The 22,476-nt window shown below is 42.6% G+C and overlaps 1 protein-coding gene across 1 annotated transcript in view; it reads right to left on the bottom strand.

The window, feature by feature from the left end:
- Positions 1 to 22,476, bottom strand: part of sorcs3a (sortilin related VPS10 domain containing receptor 3a) — a 277,073-nt gene that overhangs the window by 35,465 nt on the left and 219,132 nt on the right. Inside the window, exons 10-17 of the mRNA XM_084004962.1 lie at positions 14,762 to 14,908; positions 10,378 to 10,480; positions 8,954 to 9,030; positions 7,911 to 8,002; positions 6,663 to 6,770; positions 5,579 to 5,696; positions 5,353 to 5,486; positions 680 to 793 (exon numbers count right to left, since the gene is read on the bottom strand). Of these exons, the coding sequence (XP_083861088.1) occupies positions 680 to 793; positions 5,353 to 5,486; positions 5,579 to 5,696; positions 6,663 to 6,770; positions 7,911 to 8,002; positions 8,954 to 9,030; positions 10,378 to 10,480; positions 14,762 to 14,908 (893 nt within the window). The remainder of the gene's footprint in view (positions 1 to 679; positions 794 to 5,352; positions 5,487 to 5,578; positions 5,697 to 6,662; positions 6,771 to 7,910; positions 8,003 to 8,953; positions 9,031 to 10,377; positions 10,481 to 14,761; positions 14,909 to 22,476) is intronic.

Genomic DNA, 22,476 nt, shown 5'->3' with positions numbered 1-22,476 from the left:
AGACTAGATGACAACTGACAACACAAGCTGTGTCAGAGGCTGAGACACCTTAAGCTTAATGACAGCGCGAGTAAATAAGAACGATCCCACTGTGATTAAGCTTTGAAGGTGTCTGTCCCCAGGGGGGGCTCAAAACTAACACAGCAGACACATCCTGCTGGCACAACAGAGAAAAGAGAATTACAATTCTTACAGCACAGATTCAGATACAGGCTTTAGTATTAACAGACTATTTTCACAAGTGTAATGTCTATATACAGATTGTCACAAGGGTACATCTACATGGTGTAGCACAGTTGTAGTCATTTTAACATTTGGGATGTGGTAAGTGCAACGGCATTTAATTAGGCAACGTAATGCAAATTCAGGCTATGTAACTTAAACATACAATTCAAGTTTCACACGGGACACAAACTCCGGTCTCCTGGGTGAATGTCCCTTATCCCCAGGCAGAATTTATTGCTCTTCATGTTATCCAACTTCCTCTGACTTAACTTAACCATAACTACGGTCTGCGTTGATCATAGTGTGTTTCATATCAATCAAAGTTACTCTAGCTGTTCAATAAATCTAGTAATTATACTTAAATACAGTTGTTGAGTAAATGTACAATTAAGAGCTGTGGGACTTAACGTACATGATGGTGTATACAATTGAACATGAATGAAACAGTCCTCACCCTGTGCTGTTGAAGTAGTTTTGGCCCTGGCTGCAGCTTCTGGAGACAGTGGAGGGGTTGAACCAGAAGGCATGCCGGCAGTTCCCGTCGTTGCGCCGCTCATATCCATAATCACTATTGGACAACAAAGCACATGCACACGGCACCTGATCAATATCTGCATACGATAGGGGACATATTGTAATTCAGTGTTCCACAACCCTGTCTTATTTATCTCTTCATAACTGGTGACCAGGGGCTTGTCTGGCACAGAGAGGCACCATTATTATGTATTGATTCAGGCCACAGTTGACAAATGTGCCACATCAGTGTGTATGGAAACAACTCTCACTCGCCTGCTAGCGTTTCCAATCAGAACATGATTTACTTCTAACAAAGCAAGGTAAGCAAGTGTCCATTCTAATGATGGCCATGACATTGATTTATCAATTATTCACCAAGCCAGAACGAATAAACAAAACCAAAACAAGCCAGTGGCTGAATGGTCTAGTTTTCTACTGTGGTTACGACAGTGTGAACAATTCATTAACAACATGTCAAGGCAGGTTGGCTGCACATGTGCACGTGGCTTTAGAGATAAAGGTAAGAGAAAACAATCAAAAACCTAGCTTGAGAAGAAGATAGTGATAAAGCTTGGTGTGCGCACAGAATTTGGGATTTTCATAATTTCAAAATGTAAAAATCCCATCTCTCTTTTATATGTTTCAGTTACTGGGGACCTTTAAATATTAGAAGAAAACAATTTAAACAACAACACGTTTGGGTAGACATCTAGTCATTTAAATAGTTTTTTTAACAGTTGCAATGTGATATTAGTGAATACCAAAATGTATCTTTTTCCTGTGTGTTCGAGGAAGAGGAACGTGCTTTTCAAGAAACGCCTTTCTTCAGGTTCAATGTGTGAACTGGCCACATCCTTCAAGCAAATGGGTGGCAGCATTTCACCTTACTACTTGGTCCATCCTATCTAAATTTACAGTCATCAGTTTTAAATTAAAAAGAGCCAGCTATAACAGCACTTGGTCTTTGACTAAACTGCTGAGACTCTGAGACCCGTTCAAATATAACACTGCTTTCTTATAACGTGAGCCCTAGGTCGATCTTTTAGATTGGCCAGCTTTGTGTTTAATGTGACACTAACTTTAAATCAAGTTAAATTGCCCTTAAAATTTGTTCTGTGATAGGTGTTTTTATTGGACTACTTCCATAGTGTAGAAAAAAGACAACAACTCATATTTTGGCGAGGTGTTGTCTGCTACCAGGAGAATGCTTCACTAGGAGATGAGTGTGCGGCGTCTCCGGAAGATGAATCCTTAAAGATCCCATATTATACTGTTTTTCATCAAATTTCACACAGCTGTCTGAGGTCCGTTACTGAAGCAGTCCGATGTGAAGTGGTTAGCACATGCTAACTGAAAGTCAAGCTTGACATATCGCCAGCCACAGACCTCTGCACTACAGCACATCATTTGTTAACAGTCCAACAGGTTTACATGGCCAGTGAAGGACACGGGCAACACCTCGCCAAAAATCGCAATGCTTCTTGGTGCTTTCGCGTCCTGTGTAAACCCAGTGGCACAGAGAAGTGATCTGAATGAGGTCATCTCCATATGTAAGGGGGTAAAATTACATTGTTGTCTCTAAGGACTCCTAGTATCCTCACTATGTTGCTAAGATCCATGGAGTAGGACACAAGAAAATCCTGCCTGATGGAGTATTCAATGTGAAATGTCAGTCCTTGTTCGAAACTGTGCTACATCGTTGTCGGTATCAAATAACATGCAGGTTTGACATCCAGCTTTAATCTCTGCAGAATACGCCTCTTGTAATGTATAAACAATAAGATGAGAGTATTGCAATGTTTGTAGGCAGGTTTCCTTGCGGAGTGCCATAGTTTCCTGTAAAGCTAATGAGTGTGTGCTTCAGCTGATCATGAGCCAGAGAGACCCTTCACACCTCAAATTACATTAAAAGGATTCTGGCTGATTTCTGCACTGATGGTTTTTCAAATTCTCCATCCATCCATTGTCTATCGCTTATCCTGTATTTAGGGTCACGGGGGGGCTGGAGCTGATCCCAGCTGTCATTGGGCGAAGGCGGGGTACACCCTGGACAGGACGCCAGTTCATCACAGGGCCAACATGCAGAGACAGACAACCATTCACGCTCACATTCACACAATTTAGAGTCATCAATTAACCTATCCCCATCCTGCATGTCTTTGGACTGTGGGAGGAAGCCAGAGAACCCGGAGAGAACCCACGCTTACACGGGGAGAACATGCAAACTCCACACAGAAGGAACCCGGGCCGACCCGGGAATCGAACCCGGGATCCTCTTGCTGTGAGGCGAGAGTGCTACCCACTACACCACCGTGGAGCCCTTTTCAAATTCTCATTTTAGAATTTGAAGCATGCTTCACATAATTCCTGCAGAGAGAGAGAGTATGCAACAGACAAGTAACAGAAAGAAAATACAACTAACTTTACATTAGTTCAATGGGAAGCAGTTGGCACTCTACAAACACTAACTGCTCTGTGTTGGGATGGCTTTTTTTCTGCTCTCTGTCATTACAAGATAAAAAAAATACAACCGTTTAGGATTTGCATACAAATTGAAACTATTTACACCCACCCACATCGTCTCAACAGAATTACAAGCATAGCGAGCTCACAGAAAGACAGACATTATGAGCAAATCGTGCAAAACGATACCAAACTTTTCAGATTATTTGAAAACACAGTAAATGGAGTAAATTAATGAGACACATGAATAGCATATGTAATGGATTCCACTTAAATGGCTGAAAATTGGCCTCCAGCTAAGGAGTGGGAATGGTCTTTGTCCGGGCTGCATGCACTAGTCTAGTGCACTAGTGTTTAGTGTACACTCATTGCTTCCTACTGAGGAATAAATCACCCACTTTACATATTTTCTATCCCTCTGATTTCTTTTATTTATTTATGTTTTACCAAAAGTCTACATCTATTTCATCTGTGTTGCTGAAATACAAAACAGTTCATGCTCTGCTGAATCCCCCCCAGTCCCGTGTCAGTTTAAATCCCTGTATGTGAATCTGCTCAGCAGGTAAAGTACCAAAGTGATTATTGGATAAGCGTTATGAAACGCAGTAGAGCTCAAAACCTCAGTGTTCTTGTGTTCTTGTCTCATCCATGCATTTTGTTTGCCTGGTTTTGCACCAAACCCAGTGTATAAAGTTAAATTAAAAAGGGTAGAATTAATGCAAGTGAGTTGATTGTAGCTTAAATAGGAAGGTTACATCAATCTTGAGATCAGCATAATGAATGGACATTTGCATATAAAATATATCTCTGGGATTGTGTGGAAGTAGAAGTGAAAATACTACTTAAGAAGAAAAAGTATGGTCTAAGAATTAATCTGCTTCAGTGATATTTTGAATATGACTGTCAAATGACAAAACCAAATAATCAACACATTCTCACTCCCAACTCATCGACCCTTGGTCGTTGCCCCAATGCTTTGAAATATGACGCTCTAGGTTCCCCTCTAGTGTTTACAGTATGTCTTTTTAAAATAAACTATCAACGTAGGTATATTTCGTTTTATAATACCACTTACTTTACTTGGTTTGGTTGAGGTAAAAAAAAGTACCTGGTTATGTTAATGAAGGGATCATGGTTTGTATTAGAATAAGTAGGTTTGTTATGAAACTGGCATTAGTAAGTTACATGGTGTTTGTTTAAATAAGTTAGGTCACAAAACTAAGGTAAAACAGACACACGGAACATGAACAGCGGTCTCCTGGGTGATAGCCATTTGTCTATTCAAAAATGATAAGTAGTCTTTAAAAGAAATACATTTGTTACCAAACTAGCGTGAGTATGTGAGTATGTAAGTTTTGTTATGTAAGTTCGGTAACAAAACTAAGGTAAAACAATACTGCCTTGCTTTCACACAGGACAATAACAGCGGTCTCCTGGTTGAAAGTCGTGTGTGAAAGTCATGTGTACGCTTTAAAAAATAAGTGAATTTGTTAGGTAAGTGAGTTAAATAATTCAGTTTTGGACCTTAACTGGCATTAGTCAACTATGTACGTTCTGTAACAAGCTAAGCTAAAAATAAGTTAATGTTGAGTTGGATACAAAACAGCAACAACGGTCTCCTTCTCAGTCCTCAGTTTGTTTGACCATCCATCATCTGATAACTGGCAAACTTTCCCGCTCTTAATACTTTGTCAGTTGCTCTCAGCATCTCAAGTTTCAAATTGAAGTGCACCTGGTGCATCTCATAAAGACACAGTGGACTATTGACCAGTAAGAAGTGTCAGGACAAGTGGGAAGTGAGAAGGTTTGGGTGGACACACTTGAAACTACCAAATATCTAAAGAGTAGCTGATAGTTTAAGATATCATAGTATGCTTTATTTTTAAATACAGGAGCTTGTGATTGTACTGTAGCACTTAACCAAATGGTCTGTGGACAACTGGCAGCTTCCCAATAGAAAACAATATGTGTAATGTATTAACACATAAAAAAGCCCCTTGAACATGAGTGCTTCTACATGTGTGGCCGTGCTGGAGAACAAACAAAGTTAATGAAGCTCTCCTTTGTCAGACAATGGCGAGAAACATAATCCCCCTTGAAGATTACGAAGAAAGGAGGGAGCTATTGTACAAAGGCACATCATCTTACCATTCGAAGTCATGAGCTCGACAAATACAGGACTCAGCTGAGAGGATTCTGGAGTAGTCCTTTCCCAGCATGCAGTAGTTTCCAGGCCTGCGCTTCATGTAAATCTGTTTTTGCCCCATCACGCAGGGTTCACCCTGTTGGCATGACAAGCACAACTATTGTGACTGTTGTTTCTTGTCATTGCATGAACTTTAACACAGTTGGTGGTACAAACTATGCATCTTACCTGGTTGTGCAGGTGCCAGGTTTGATAGTCTTCCTCTGTGCATTTCCTGCTGAAGATGGACTTGTAGTCGATCTTGATGAGCTGCCATTCAGAACGGTGGCTGAAGTGTCCAAAAAAGCTGCAGAGGCAAATAATACAAATACTTTAAATCATAAGCAATTACTTTATGAAAAGGTACATTGGTGCTAAAGTAAGGCTGATGTGCGTCTGGTAAAACAGCTGATCAGCCTGTGTAGATGGGTGCGTGATCAACCAGATGATCAAATCCGGACTCAAGCAGACTGTTTACGACACTGAAAAAAATCATAGTCCATCTTAAGTAGACACTCATCAGCATTCATTGATACTTAACTTATGCCCAGTTCATTCTGAGTTAATGTAGAACTCATGTAAGACTCATGGAGGTCTCAGCCATGAATTAATGTTTACTCCATCAGTAACTAATCAAAAGTCGGTCTTAATTACAGACGGAGTCATTCATGAGAATCTATAACAAGATTAACTCAGACAGTGTCCTAAAATGTATTCATACTATGAATTAATTAATTAATTACCATAACTGAAAACTCAATGTCAGCGCCAGGTCACTTAACACTGGATCGGAAAGACACACAAAGCTGCCGAAGGTCAGGAGATTATACTTCTGGGTGATGTCACAATGATAGTAACTTGAGGTTAACTTGGCGTATTTTTGTGCAGTAACTTGAGTTTGTTTGTCAAGTGTTGGTAGTTGAACACTAGGTTTTTCCAGCTTGTGATCAGCTTTTGATACAGTATGAGATTTGTGAAAAAATAATTGAATGCTTGATTTTCTTATGAACAAACGTATTTGTCAGGTAGCCTACTATCCACAACAGTTTGACTAACAGCCTGCATGACTCATTACCTGCCCATCAGAAATGTGGCCTAATAAAGACTAAATACCACAGAGCCTTTTCCTTAATGGTCCCCCCATGTTGAGAACCCAGAGGGCTGAACTGAGCAGAGGAAATATTATCCATCTTTCGCTCGGCCCACAATACCCTGAAAAGGACAGAGAAATCACACCTTTTAATACGTCATTTGTCCCTTTTTCTGGACTTACGTCATGATTTGGTTCTCGGCCCCGGCCTCCACCAAGACTCCGTCCACGAACAGAGGCACCAAGGAGAAGCTGTGTTGGGTCCACTGCCTCCCCTCGTCAAAGCTGACCCTGTGAATGTGAGTCAGAACTCATTCCCATCACAAACCTAGCAACAATGATGGCATGGAAACAGACGCTCTCTATCAGAGAGCCTGGTCATGTGGGGGAGGTGGAGGGGAAGGGGGGGTGTGGGGGATCAGAAACAGTGGCTTGTCTCAACAAATGAAGCTCTGTGCAATTAGCTACTGTAGCTTTGATTAAATATCAAAAGCTTGAGCATTAAATGGGTATTTAAGAGACAGACTGTCTGGTTATCAAAGCAAAGATGCAATTTTTTAGAGCATATGCCTAAAAGGGAAAAAAAACTAAAACGTCACGGGTCCAGGGTAAAGTCTGCACAGGGGTGAAAAAAACAAGACCAGAATAGAACTGTTTCATGTTCCACTACAAAACTGCAGAGGGAGAAGGAGACAGCAAAAAAGAAGAAGAAAAAAAAAAAAATTGGACAGCTTTCATCATCGCAGCCTGGACTCTATTGATTCTGACAGCTTATCAACATCAGTGCTGAAGTAAGAACAACTAGGAGTACCTGAGTGTGACACGGGTTGAAACACTGCAAGGCCCATGCTTAGAACACACACACACACACACACACACACACACAAACGTCACCTCGTAAACCCCACCACGGCCTTGATTTGGCTAAAAGCACTGACAACAGAAAAAAGGTTGACATGCACCTCTGATGAGATTCAGGCAGGACAAGTGTTCAACTGAACACTGGCTGAGAAAGCAATACTGGTCTATAGCTGCTCCACAGCAGCACAACTTAAAATAGATGGGGGAGAAGAAAAAAAACCAGCAAGCTCCACTTCACTGGCTCTTAAACTTGTTGCAAAAGCGACTGGAGAACAGATCTGGTCTCACTTGGATTAGCCTGCACTGAGGCAAGGCGTAGGCACCCGATTTGTCAAGAGGAAGGCAATGCATTAATAAACACACTAGAAGGGGGGGAGGAAGGCTCAGACGGCTGGCTGTTAATGATAAGTGGCTTGAAAAAAAAAAAACATTTTTCGCACATAACAACAGACCAAGAATATCGCTGTATGCATCAAACATTCGATTTTTTTTTCTACCATTAGGGTTGAACTTACCTAAAAATAATCAATTCAAGAAAGGAAGGGAAAATGCTTCTCCACATGGACCTACCACAAGTGCCTGGTTGGCACAGATGGCTGTTTGACAGCAACAAGGGCACCTCCTTTGTCCAGAAACCACACATTGTGCTCCTCTTCAAATATCTGAACAGACATGCAGAAATTAATCATTAAAGTATTGACGCAAGGGGACAATATGACTTTCATAACTTACAAGAAACCATGAGATAAGCAATTGACCATTGGCTTTAATAGTGTCTTAGCAACCACAGCAATTGAGATCCTAAATTCCCATGTTTACTGAGATAATAAAACAAGTGAGAACCTTAACCCTCTGACTTATTTTTGCAGCCAGAGGAGTCGCCCCCTGATGGCCAGTAGAGTGCAAGTTTAAAGCACATCAACTTTGGCTTCACTTTTTAGGACTGGAGGTTGCTCCCTGGATGATCCTCATACCACTATCCCAGCATGCACTTTATTTATTTAAGTTACACCTGTTGTTGCTTTGCCGCTGTGACATCTCGTGAACGTCACAAGAAAAGGTCTACTGTAAATGGCAAATGTACCCCGCTGGACTGGAGCAGTGAACCTGTGCAGCAACAGTAACTAAGGGGTTGGGGCTCAGCAAAGTGTCAACGGGGTTGTTAAACAAGACCTCCTCATAAAATATACATTTAGGAAGCCAGTAGCTGTTAAGACATTGTGCCAAACTGTCCGTTGACTTGGACACTTCCGTCTTCACATCTGTTGCCATGTGTTACACTCACACACATCTTTAAGACATTTAAGACTACCTGTATATGTACATTGCATCTTCTTTTTCCACTCGCACTGTGAACCTTTACACATTCCTTGGACAGCCACTTCTAAATACTTTAATTTGAATTCAGAAATATTTGTGTATATGTCATCATATTTCTTTCATATTTTTCTTATGGTTTGTTCTCGATTGTTCTCAATGTTTGAGTTTTAATTGCCTTTTCTTACTATGTTTTAAGTTACGCACCAACACACCAAAGCAGATCCTCTCGTATGTGAAAACCTACTTGGCAATAAAGCGGTTTCTGATTCAGGTGAATCCTGTGTGAAGCTCACCTGTCTCCAGCTATTGCCAGCATCCGATGATATGAACATGCCAACGTTGTTGTAAGACAGCTCTGCTCCAATATTTCCTGCAGTGAAAATGCCAACAGAACACGTGACACAACAAAACTGCAGATCAGTGAGATAACAGGCCGTGTGATTCATATACATGCTGCCAATCACACAGGGTCTACGATTAATCAATTCCTCTGGCTTGATTCCCAGATCAGCTTGCCGTCAGAGGAGACCTTCGGTTAATTCCAAACGGATGCCTGCCTCAATTCAGGCAACTTAATGTGAGATGTGGAGGAGGCCGGGTTGCCTCCTTTGCTCTGGCAGTTTGCAGTGTTACACCACAGTGCATCTGAAATGTTGTTTTTTCTTTTGGCCCTGCGAGTGAACTTCTGTTGATCTGCTCCACTATCTTGGCCACGGCTCAGTAAATAGGCATGTGTTTGATCTGGATGGTGTTTGTCATGTCGGTGAGACCAGCTGACGTCTTAAAAAGGCGCAGCGGGCAAAGTGAATCACAGTGCCAAAGCAAAGGCACGGCCGGCAACACGCAGACACACAAAGACACACTGTGCAAGCACCGCGGCAGAGATGTATGTTTATTCAGTATTCTCACAGGCAGAGCACAAAACAGACGGATGCAAACAGCAAACACACACTCGTATAGACGTACACACTCCATAAAAAGACTGACTTTTTTTCCTGCACACGCCGCCGCTGGGTGCTTACACGTCTATTTTGCCTTAACGCATCTTGCACAACACATCCATACACACACACATACTCATAATTGACTGGGTGAAGAGGCATCAAAACAGGTGGATGTGTGATCCACACCATATTTGCCTGTGGAAGGATTGGAGATCCTGCAGTGAACTGTGCCCAGTGTAGCTTAAAGAATCACTGAGACAAGCTGAAGTGAGAGGTCACTAGTAGCCGACTGGGAGGATCCAAAAGAACTGGCTTTCAAAACTTTAAATGCAAATGTGTTACTGCTCCTTTTTCTAAATAGTTATAGTAGTAATAATGTACATTAAGTGGTTTTACAATTCACCTTCAACAGTTTCATTGCAGTATGTGAAACTTAATGAAATGTAATCTATTGGCCTCATTCTATGTGTTAATTCTTTCATGTTGCTCGGCACAAATTTTCTTTTTCTGTCAGTCCCAAGCACATCATGATTGGGCTTAAAATAACTGTGTACAGTTAGGTTTGAACAACAAAAAGAATGTTAGGTTGAGGCAACACAACTCCCGGTTTAAGAAACAAAACTTACGTTATGTTAAGCGACAAAACTAACGTTAGATTGAGGTAACACAATTTTTTATATTGTGTGAATGGTTAAATTGATCAAGTAATGTGAAATAATTGATAACTGAAAAATAAATCATAAACAGCTCTAGCGTTGAGTCTTTTGTCCTACCCGTGGCAACTATGATCCCTGGTGCAGAGTTCTTGGTGGAGATTGTTCCTGACAAGTATGGGTTCTCTGACGTCTGCAGTTGGAGATGGAGTGAACAGAAGGGCTGCAGAGGAAGAAAGATAAACATGTTTCAGAGGACCAGTGATTGTGTACATCCTTTTGGGGATCTGAGGGGTATTCCACCAAACTCGCTAATTAAAGCGGCGCTTACCTAGTTAAGCCTGGTTAGAACTAACGCCAACTTCCACTTGCAGCTAAACCCATTCCATTAACGCATTTCAGCCGCGCCTTGTTGAGGCTAATACAAGCCAGGTTAACGTTGTCGTGTGTTACGCCGTTCACGGGATATGAAGCCAGACCAGAACCGTGAATGTCGAATCATCGAGAAAATGGCAGAAAAGACCAGAGCAAAAATTATTGATGGAACTGTATGAGGAGTACAAACCCATCATAACCAAAGAAGGGAATACTGTAGTGATAAATAAAAATCACGAGGCTGCTTGGGCAAGAATTGCAGAGCGATTAAATACGGAAGTACCGTTCAGAGTAAGATGTTCTAATATAACACTGACAAAGAGTTCTTTAACGTGAGGATAGTGTAGAGGTAATGCGCCGGCTTTGCATGCGGCCGGCCACGGTTCAACTCCCGACTATGGAACTTTGTGAAACTTCTTTCTTTGGCCGGAACTCTCTCTCTCTCTCTCTCTCTCTCTCTCTCTCTCTCTCTCTCTCTCTCTCTCTTTTTTTTTTAGATAGGCCTAGTAAATGCATCTACATTGACCAACTCATTTATCTCAACAATTTAATGAACACATTCAATGAACCTATTAATGAACTCACCTGAAAGGAATTTATGTTGCTGAAAATTGCATGCAGCAATGCCTTTGTCATTGGGATCTATAACATGCTATTAATAATATCATCTCTATGCCTATCATGTTTTTGCAAGTTATATTTGGGTTCTGGGGAAATTGTATGACAAATTTATCATAGTTAAGGTAAAATGTTGGTCTAATTCTCTGATCTAAAGACAATAATACAGGCAAAAAAAAAAAAAAAAACGCATAAGATGTCCTCGCCGGGATGTGAACCTGCGATGCCCACATTCGAGGGCAGGTGCATCACCACTCACCCAACTGGGGGCTTTAGATAACAATATGGCCAGTCGGTCATAAACAAAATAAACGATTTATTCATATTTTTTTAATTGCAAGCATGTATTTTTAGACGCTTGATGAAAATATAGTCCGTTTGTACTTCATATATGTAATTTTGGTAATTTTTGGTCTTTCACGTGACGAAATCACAAGGACTAGGCTTGGCGGAACCTTCTGCTGGTACAGTTCGGATGGACAGACGGACTTCTCTGAAACCCCCGCTAAAGTAAGCCTGATGGTTAGCCTGCCCCGGAGCAGGCTAGTTTGGTCGGATAAATTCCCATGGTTACTTAGCGGAGAGTGCCTCAAGTCACCTTGATGGAACGCAACTCTCGCTAAAGGTAGCGAGGCTTATCGAAATTAACTCGGCTTTCCGCTTAGCGAGTTTGATGGAATACCCCTCTGGAGTGAAATGAAACAACCTAGTTAGTTTGTTGTGGGCTTCCAAGATCAGAAACGTGATATAACAAGCCAATCAGATATGGCTCCCCTTCCTATGTCACATGAGGCTCATACCATCTACCTTTGCAAAGGTGCAACAGATTTTTCTCACAAGCCAATCAGAACAGACCAATCAGAGCTTTTTCTTAGAGACAGGAGCTAAAAACGGGGTGATTCGGATGGATACATAAATATATTCTGGTATCTGGTCAAAACCCCAAAACACAAGTATGAACCTAAATATGAATATGTTCATTTTAAGTAAAAGAGAAAATAAATACATTGACACAGAGCTCGAAAATAGTGGCACAATCATATGAAAATGATGACTCATTTGCACATCATTTCATCTGAGTAGTGAAATATTATGTTGAATCATAATATATATAGAGAGTATATATATATATATATATATATATATATATATATATATATATAGAGAGAGAGAGAGAGAGAGAGAGAGAGAGAGAGAGAGAGAGAGAGAGAGTAGACAGGATGCAAATCAAATGGATTCTCAATGTTAAATTATGAATCATGAAATTCACGATGCTTGGTAACTCATAGGGTCAAAACAAAACGGTAGAGCAAAAACAAAACCATTACTAAACAAGCCCAATTCATTAGTCTCCCCACTGTGCTGTCATACATTTTTGCTAATTGCATTTAATCTGTCATTAATACAAAGAGCGATGGAATTTGCATTAAACTAAGCCATGTCTCTAGGGCATGCACACAACAGAAGACAATTACATTTGTTCACAGAGCAGAAGAAAGAAAAACCAAAACGTGTCTGCTCTCATCTAAGCAGCAGACAGCATGTCACTGGTGTAAGGACATCAAGGGCAGCGGGACTGAACAGGGTAATCAAAAGGAATCTACAGCAGTAATTAAAATGTCACATGAATGCGCAATCACGGGCAACCTGCAAGCCACACCACGCGGCCTCCAAATCACCTCTTAAACAGCACGAAGTCCCCGTAATGTTTTGAACACGAGTCCTCCCAACATCCGCACTGTTAGTTTTAGTTGGAGGGAGGCTGTCGAATGAATAACTACATGCTGCGTATGTGGGTCTGCCACTGTAGCACCTGATCTGACTTTATTCTAAAGCAGGCCGTTATCTTTTAAACACAAGAGAAACGTGATTATGATTAGTGTAGTATCGTATAATATTCTTCAGTGGATTTTTGTCCAGATGCACTGCAGCTTATTTCCAGATGTTCAGTGGAAGAACTGTCCATAGAAGGACCTCCCTGACTGACTATAAAAAACACAATCCCATGGATTTCAACCAAGTTCTCACTGTCAAGACATCAAATAACGCAGCTTGGTCCTTGGTGTCTGACAGCAAAGCTCATGTAGCGTGTTGGCCATAGACTGTGTAGAAGAAGTGAAAGTCATTGTGACATCACCTATTGGTTTGCAGACTACAGTTTTGAATCAAAAGGCATTTTCTCCATCCACATCTTGGATTTTGTCTGTCGCAACGAGTGAAGGGACGTGACCATATTTGGACAAAGTTAGCTTCTATAATCAAGGTTAACTTTACAGCTAAGTATTAATCTCAGTAGCTAATTGCATTGGCAGTGATACGAGGCTGTGGTAGCACGTGTCAATCACAAGGTAGCCCCGCCCCTAAACCATCCCCTGCTTTCTGGTCTGGTGGACTCTAAATGGACCATAATGTACTCAATGAACATCATGCTGGATTGAAGAAGACTGAGACATTGGGCCCTAGTTTCGTAGACTAGGCATAGTCAGCGCGCAGCACACCTGCGCCACGCCGACGGGGTGTGTTCGCCTGGACTTTGCAAGTTTTGTGCACCGCGCAGGCAAGCGCAGGCACACCTCCCGTCACTCCCACCCACGCAAGTGGGAAAGAGGGAGGAGAAGAAGGTGTGAGTGGGAGACGAGGGGGAGACGAGGCGTGGACTGGGATTAACACGGCCGATTCAGATCTTCACCAATCAAATGAGCTCCTCTCCTCACCTTTAATGCGTAAGGGGAGGTTCAGTGCAAGTTCCGTCACTTGACAACCCGATGACAGAAGCAGCACCGCCGCTCCCACCACGCGCATCACGCGCTGTGCGTGCGTATCATAATAATAACAACGCAGATATTATAAAAAACAGGAGAGAGAGACGGAGATGTTTTGGTCCGATAGGCTGAGTTTCCGTTACGCGTGCCATCCGCCTTTGATCTGACGTCAGATGTGACGGGACAATCTATATAGATATAAATTCACGTGTTGATTCAATTAGTTGCATTAAATAGTGTTTGTTGTGATTATTTCTTGCATTTAAATGTGCCTGGAACTGGAAACCTGCCTGTGAGGTCTCGGTGACGTGTACGCACTGCGCGCCGGTCAGCCAAACTTCCACTCCGCCAGCTGTGATCCGCCTTGAATGAATGGACTTTATTTGCGCCTTGTGCCTTACGCCAAGAGTAGACTAGGTTGGAGCTGGCGGGCTTTTCGGCGAAGTCTCGGCGAGGCTTTTTGCCACGAAACTTCCACTGCACCAAGCTGAATCTGTGACGCCTCCCCCTGCTGCGCTGCCACACCCTTGGCGTAGGCGATCCACCAAACTGCCAAACTGACCGTGCACAAGGCTGCGCGGGTCGAAACTATCATTACGCCGGCTCTGCCACCCTGCGCCACCCTGCGCTGCGCCACGAAACTAGGGACCAATAAATTATATAAATAAAAATAAATTCTATGTTCTTATTGAGCTTATTTTGATAAGCAGAAAAAGCGTTTGAGCTGCAGTAAACATGCAGTATCTTACCAGTATGCAGTGAATGTCGTTTCCATCCAGGTCCGTCGCTGGAGCCTGCAGGAGCCTCCACTCCCGGCCTTTATTGTAGGTCATGTAAGTCTTTACCTGGTTGTCCTGCCTCTTGTTAGCAATCAGCATGCCTTTAATCCCCGCCACCTGACGGACACAGATACACAGATACAACAGCTTGAATCTCATCTTTAAAAGCAAACCGGCAGGGTGCGTTTTATGTTGAGCAAAACAGTTGAGTCCTCCATTGCAGATGAGAAAGTGTACCCAGTGCTCTCATCAGAAAGGGCATTTTGTGTATTGAGGCGGCAATCTTCACAATACGAGCTCAGTTAAATGCAAACGGTGTGCTTATCCTTTCTCGCTGCCACTGGCAGTCAGCAGAGGGCTGCATTATCTCATTCTGTGCTAAGTGCTATCTGTAATTATATCCTTATACGTCTCAGCAACTCTGACAGCACAAAATCAGGACTGTCAAGAAGTGACACCTTGTCTGGTTTCTCCCCTAAACACATAAAAAACACCTCTTCCACAATCCTCCCTGCTAGTCGTCTCTCAGGTTTTAGACTTCTGCCTCAACTAAACCGAAGTGTGATACATGCAATGGCAAGGACAGTGTCCCTACGAATGGTTGCCATAGCGAGGGGCTCCTTTCCTTCCCTGAAGGGATCACGTCTGTGTAAGTGGCACTAATAGGCAGCGCAGTTGACATTGTCATAGAAACTTGGCTCTCCGGATGGATTCGCCTAACGAGGGTCCTCATATCCTTATCCAACCCAACCAGTCAATTATTTACTGCACCTCCTATGTCACACACACACACACACACAAGGAGAAGCACGCCTCCGCACCAGCATGCATTTCTCTCCATCCATCAATCACGCCACCCACACTCTTCTTTCTTGACAACAAAGTGAAGGACGCCGGCATAGATCTCTATTCTACAGCACTGGAGGCGGACTCCCACATTTTGAGAAATTATTATTTTTGCCGCCTTGCCGCCTTTCAAAGCTGTCCGGCCACTGAGCGAAAGTGAAAACAAGGAAGGAGACTGTACTTGCAGCATGTGATCCAGACAGCTGGTTGTTATAATCTCTGCTACCATCACTGAAGTCATAACTCTAAACATACAGTGAACAATATTTAATTTTGAATTTTTCCCACACAGAAATACTGTTCAGATCTACTCCCGGCATGCATCTCTATTTGCTGTGAGTGTATACAGCACTGGACTCTGTTGACTTATAGTCCTATTATCATACAAAAGGGTATTCTTAAATAACACAGAAGGGGGTGACTTGATTGGTCAGCATTTACTGCACATGAAAGCTCTGTGCATTTTTCTTTCATTTCAGGCAAATCTAAATATACCTCATATGTGCATATGTGTGAAAAATAAAATGAAGACAACATAATTGCAATTTATTGCATCATCTGATACATGATATCACAGCAGCATGAGTGGAATTCACTGTATATGTGATGCAGTGTACCAGAAAGAAATTCCTGTTATTTTAAATGTAGTTGGTCTGCTGTCTGAGGTCTTTTCTACATTATGTCTTTGCATTGCTTAGTTTCAGAAGGCAAAGTGCGCCGAGTTTTTATAATGCATTAGCCATCATTTATTATTGGATTTTTCCATAATGAATCATTATTTGTCCCTTCCTGTTCCAACATGACTGTGCACCAGTGCACAAAGCAAGGTCCATAAAGACATGGATGAGAGAGTTTGGTGTGGATGAACTTGACTGGCCTGCACAGAGTCCTGACCTCAACCCGATAGAACACCTTTGGGATGAATTAGAGTGGAGACTGAGAGCCAGGCCTTCCCCTCCAACATCAGTGTGTGACCTCACTAATACACTTCTGGAAGAATGGTCAAAAAGCCCCATTAACACACTCAAAACCTTTCCAAAACCTTGTGGAAAGCCTTCCAGAAGAGTTGAAGCTGTTATAGCTGCAAAGGGTGGACCAACGTCATATTAAACCCTATGGATTAAGAATGGGATGCCACTATGAGAGTCAAGGCAGGTGAGCAAATACTTTTGGCAATATAGTGTATGTGAATGAAAATGGGTTCTATTGGTACATGCAGGTCTTATGCATAACAGTGAATATGTCTGCAAAAGGCAGAGTGGGGATATCTGTAAATGGGAGACTCTTGGGTTCCAACTGAACCCCTTTTCACAGCCTCATGCAGCTTTTCAAACACAAACTAGAGACAATTTGTATATAATATATTGAACATAATAGGGTTTGGGAGCAGTTTCCAGAACTGTAATGCTTGTCATTGTCAGGGCTCCTTCCCTGCTCTTCCCCTCCCTTCCTGCTCTCTCCCTGGATTGTGTGGCCTTTCTTCCTGCCTTGGTTTACCTGCATACCTACCTCAAATCTGGTTCATCTCCACCTGCTGTATAAAGGGCCAGTTTCTTCAGCCACGCGTTGCCGGTTCGTCAGTTGACCCATGCTGTAACGTTGTTCAGGCTCCTCTGTGATTGCTCGATTTGTCTTCCGTGCGCTGCCACTGTTTTTTATTTAAGTGTTTTGTCGGTTGTTCCTAATTTTTGCTAATTTCAGTTCACATCTCCATATGTCAAGTTTTTTTATTTACAAAATTATTATTAGGGCCCGAGCGCCGACAACGTCGGGCTGCAAAGCCCCTATTGTTATTGTAGTGTTTATTATTCTTTTACAAGTTCGACGTGCCTTTTGGGGGCCTCAGCATTAAAACAAACTAACAGAATTTGGTGTGTCCATGCGGCCTGGTGAAAAATTTGAGATTTTGCCGGTTTCGCATTCGGTCACGAAAAAGCTGCTCGCTAGCGCCACCTAGCGTGTCTATTTGCCAGCCCTGCCGCACCGTAACTCCGATTGACATGACATTTTGCACACATGTGCAGACAAGTGCCCTCTACAAAAAATCCTCTTGGAGTACCAAAGTCCGCCATTTTATGAAAAACTCAACGTTGCTCATTCCTCAGACACCTTTGGTCCGATTTGGACGAAATTTGGTGTGCGTACTCATTAGACCTAGCTTTTAATCAGAAGACATCGGCCAATGAACATAAGAGGGTTGGGCCACCAAAACGCAATTAGCATAACTCTATAACCTTTGGCCCAAAAATTACGAAACTCGAAACCTATGTTGCCATACCTTCAAAGAACATACATGTCAATTTTCATCAAAATCATTCACAGGAGTCGTACTTGATCTATAACCGACTATACCGTTCATCCGATTGATACCAAAATTGGATATGTGGTTGGAAAGGCCTTAAGGACAAAAATGTACTCAAAGATGCTCCAAAAGTTAAAGGGCGTGGCCAGGGCTACTATTTTTAACCTTTGGCAAAGGCATTAAAGGTGTTGTAACTTCGGTGTTTCTTCTCCGATCTGCTCCAAAATATTCATGCTTGATGAGAGTCACGTCCTGAACACAACTGCACTGCAATTTTGACTCACAGTCAGAGCGCCACCTAATGGCAACATGAAATGTGACTGATTTTATGCCCTTTTTCTGAGCAACAGCCCCCCCTCTAGGTTGGGCGTACACAGATTAAATATTTTTTCCTAGATAGCCCATGTGGAGATGTACAAAAAGGCCTCTTGGACCCACCGCCTAAAGTCAACAGGAAGTTGGTAAAAAAAATGTTTTTAGCCACCTGCATATCAGCTCTGTGACTGTCAATAGTGGGGGAGGGGAGAGAGAAACACCAAGGGGACTCAGAGAGATGTCAGGAAGGCATGGAGGAGATGTGACCTCTGTCACTGTTTAACACCAGATCAACACTTAGGATATTTTCCACACCTGCTAATGATTTTATACATTGTCTGATCTGCTCCAAACTTCACATGCACCTCAGACAGCCTTCGCCATAAACATCAAAACTATTATAACTCCAGTGTCTCTTCTCTGATCTGCTCCAAACTTTCCATACTTGATTACAGTTCCTTCCTGAACACATCAATGTAATATTTACTCACAGTCAGAGCACAGGAAATGTCATTGATTTTGTGACTTTTTCCAAGTAACAGCCACACCTGGTTATTTTTTTGACTACTTCCTCTCATGTCAGCCTGCAAGGAGGACACAGGGGGAGGAGGAGAGATGGCAGGAAGACATGTGTTTGAGTTCTGTGACTGAAATGTAGTTTTACTTGTGACCGCAGCCACTCCACGACTGCACGTGACAGACAGATGGCTTTGAATGTCGATCGCTTTTGTCTAAACTTGTGCCACGAGGAGGCGGCCGCAGCACAGTTAGGCGGCTGCCACGCTGCCATGTGACCGCAGGCACGCCACGACTGCACATGAGAGATGGATGCCTTTCAGTGTCAATCACTTGTGTCTCAACTTGTGCCACAAGAGGCGGCCGCAGCACAGTCAGCGTCCACGACACTGTCCTGTGACCGCAGGCAGTCCACAACATCATATGAGCGAGGGCCCGTCATGACACTGCTATGCAGTTTTAATTATTATTATTTTGGATGGATTTTTTTCGTCAATGCTCAAGTAGAATTAGATTTTTTAATTTAGTATTAAATCTGTTTACTAATTGTCTAATTATTTCATTATTTCTTATTAATTAATGGCGCTACTTGACACACGGCTGAGCAGCCTCTCAATTTAAGATTCAAGTTCTCAGCATTCAGATAAATTGGTAAACAATGGATGGATGGATGAACGTCTGTTGTGGTTGACCTGGTATCTGTGCCTAAAGACCCCCTGTCCCCCTTTTAAAAATAACAAAAATGGATCCATGTGGGTTTCAAAGGGTTAAACTTGTATTCGACAGAATGCCACTGCAAGTTTCCCTTTCTAAACTGAGACGGCTTTGAAGTGAATGGAAACTGACACCACATCAATTATCATCAACCGTTTGTTGCTATTATGGTGGTTGGCAGCTTTTCTGATTTCTGAACTGAAATGATCACAAGGGAGAGGAGAAGGGCCCATCCGTCCATTTCAAAATGTTCAACAGATCAAAACCCACCTGCCAATCTGAATCGCTGCCCTTCAGCGAGATGGAGCATCTTCATTACACAGCAAAGAATCATCAGTTATTTCATGTGAAGCAATTTAGTCCTTTGCAATGTATGATCAGGTTCATTTGTTAAATCACAGGATTGTTGTGGGTTTTTAAATACCATGCCAATGTTACCAAATGTCACTGTCCGTTGACAACACCGGCCAGCCAGTTAACATAAACCTCTACCATGTTTAGCAAAATTGCAAGATATCATGAGTGTTATGACTGTAGTAATTTTGTGAGTTGTTTGTGCACTGTGCTTGCTTTATTTCTCCCGCTGATTTTATATGCAAATAGGTGTGTGCCGTGCCCGTGTCCTGATTGGTGGAGTGGTTCCAGGCTTTGCACTCGATTGGCTGTGTCTCAAGCCCACCTGATATTTAAAGAGCCAAGATGGCGGACGCTGGGGGCAGCAGGCATTTCCTCATCCTCCTCCTCTCCCAACCAGCCACACTTATGCATAAGCTTTGTCATTGAGTAGTCTTTGTTTGTTTGAGTAGTTTTGTTTCTTTTGAGCAGTAAGGGTGGACTGCCAGTTTTGTTAACATCGTTTTCTCCTGTTTATTTAGTTAGGGAGGTAAGTTTTATGTCATTTATGTTTTCCTCAGTTTTATTAGGTAAGATTTACTTCCTAGACAGGAACCATTATGTTTGTTGTTTTGGCCTTGGTCCACCCTGAAGCCTATAGCTCATTTAGTTTATACTTAAAGGAGAAATCCGGTCATTTTTGACCCCATTTCCGTTGTCCTCAGGGTCATCCCGACTTATTAGAAGCAAAAAACCCGACAAAAATTGACGTTGCCTAGCCCGAGATCTGTAGGCTACCTGCCTGGCAGCCTTCCAGACTCCCTCCAATGCTAACCCATTGGGGCACGTTTTATCTGCTTTCCTGGGCCCCAGAAAACAATTCCAAGACCTATGCAACACAGGTTGGGTCCGTACGAGACACCACGGCGCTCGTTTAGCTCAAATAGTGTGGCAAAACGACATAAATATGTGTGTTTTTGCATGGAGTTACTCACCTCAAATCACCCGTAGACATTAGCAGTAGATAGCCGAGCGCCTGTCTTCCCTCCCAGTCACCGCAGAAACGAAAACGTTTTCCACGTAGTTTTGATTTTGTATCCATAAAGAAACGAACGAGCAGTGCAGTCGTCCTGTCCGTAATAAATCCAGGAAGCTGTTATGTCCATATGTATGACTATGTTACAACATAGCAACGATAGCTTCAGCTAGTAACGTGCCGGACGCTCGTCCGTCCCACTCACCGCAGAAACAAAAACGTTTTCCTCGTAGTTTTGATTTTGTATCCATAAAGAAACGACCAAGCAGTGCAGTCGTCCTGTCCGTAATAAATCCGTTATGAAGCCGTTATGTCCATATGTATGACTATGTTACAACATAGCAACGACTGCTTACAGCTAAACAGTAGCCGGGAGCCAAAACAATGCAAATCTCGCGCAAGTTCCCGTCTGCCGTCCTTACTCTGGAGCTGTTTTCAAGCCAGTACAGTGACAAATCTTGGACAGTCGCGCGAGGGTCACTTTGATCTCACTCTGTTGATGAGAGACTGCAGTCTGCACACGCGACACACGACACGCGACTCCCACTCATGCTGTCAACACAACTAGCCTACTGAGACTGCGCGAGATTTGTTGTCTTTGTAGCAGGTTCAACTGTCACAAAGGCTAAGCAATCTTACTATGTAGGCTAGCGCTAGTTACACTGTCATATGGACATGACGGCACTGCTCGATGAAAAGAAGTTTGTCACTGTATTGGCTTGAAAACAGCTCCAGAGTGAGGACGTCGGGAGACGGGAACTTGCGCGAGACTTTTGGCTCCCGGCTACTGTTTAGCTGTAAGCAGTTGTTGCTATGTTGTAACATAGTCATACATATGGACATAACAGCTTCATGGATTTATTACAGACATGACGACTGCACTGCTCGATCGTTTCTTTATGGATACAAAATCTACGAGGAAAACGTTTTCGTTTCTGCGGTGAGTGGGACGGACGAGCGCCCGGCACGTTACTAGCTGTAAGCTATCGTTGCTATGTGTAACATAGTCATACATATGGACATAACAGCTTCATGGATTACGGACATGACGACTGATAAAACGTGCCCCAATGGGTTAGCATTGGAGCGAGTCTGGAAGGCTGCCAGGCAGGTACAGATCTCGGGCTAGGCAAGGTCAATTTTTGTTGGGTTTTTTGCTTCTAATAAGTCGGGATGACCCTGAGGACAACGGAAATGGGGTCAAAAATGACCGGATTTCTCCTTTAACTGATTTTTGTCATCACCTTCATTTGTAAATATAATTTTCTTATTATTCTCATACTACTTTGTTTGTGGTCACTTGGGACTTGGGGAAGATATGGCCTTTTTCGTGTTGTGTCCTAGACCCCTAGACTGGGACATAACATGAGACAGTTCAATAAATGACTGACAGAATGAGCTACTTTACCACATTTGTAGAGGTAGTAGTCCATTCTGAAAGATATTCCTTACCTGACAGAATGGGCTACTCTATATATAACTACAATTATAGAGGTACTTCAATAACATGCTTGGTCGGCGTATGGCAAAATGAGACTCTCTTGAACTTATTAGCAGCTAGCTCCACCCGGGTTACTTATGTAAACTGGAAGCACACAGACATGAACAACAAGTGAACCAAGA

The sequence above is a fragment of the Eutrigla gurnardus genome, assembly GCF_963514095.1.
Source record: "Eutrigla gurnardus genome assembly, chromosome: 3".
NCBI classification, from domain to species: domain Eukaryota; kingdom Metazoa; phylum Chordata; class Actinopteri; order Perciformes; family Triglidae; genus Eutrigla; species Eutrigla gurnardus.
This window is presented reverse-complemented; position numbering and strand designations above follow the sequence as displayed.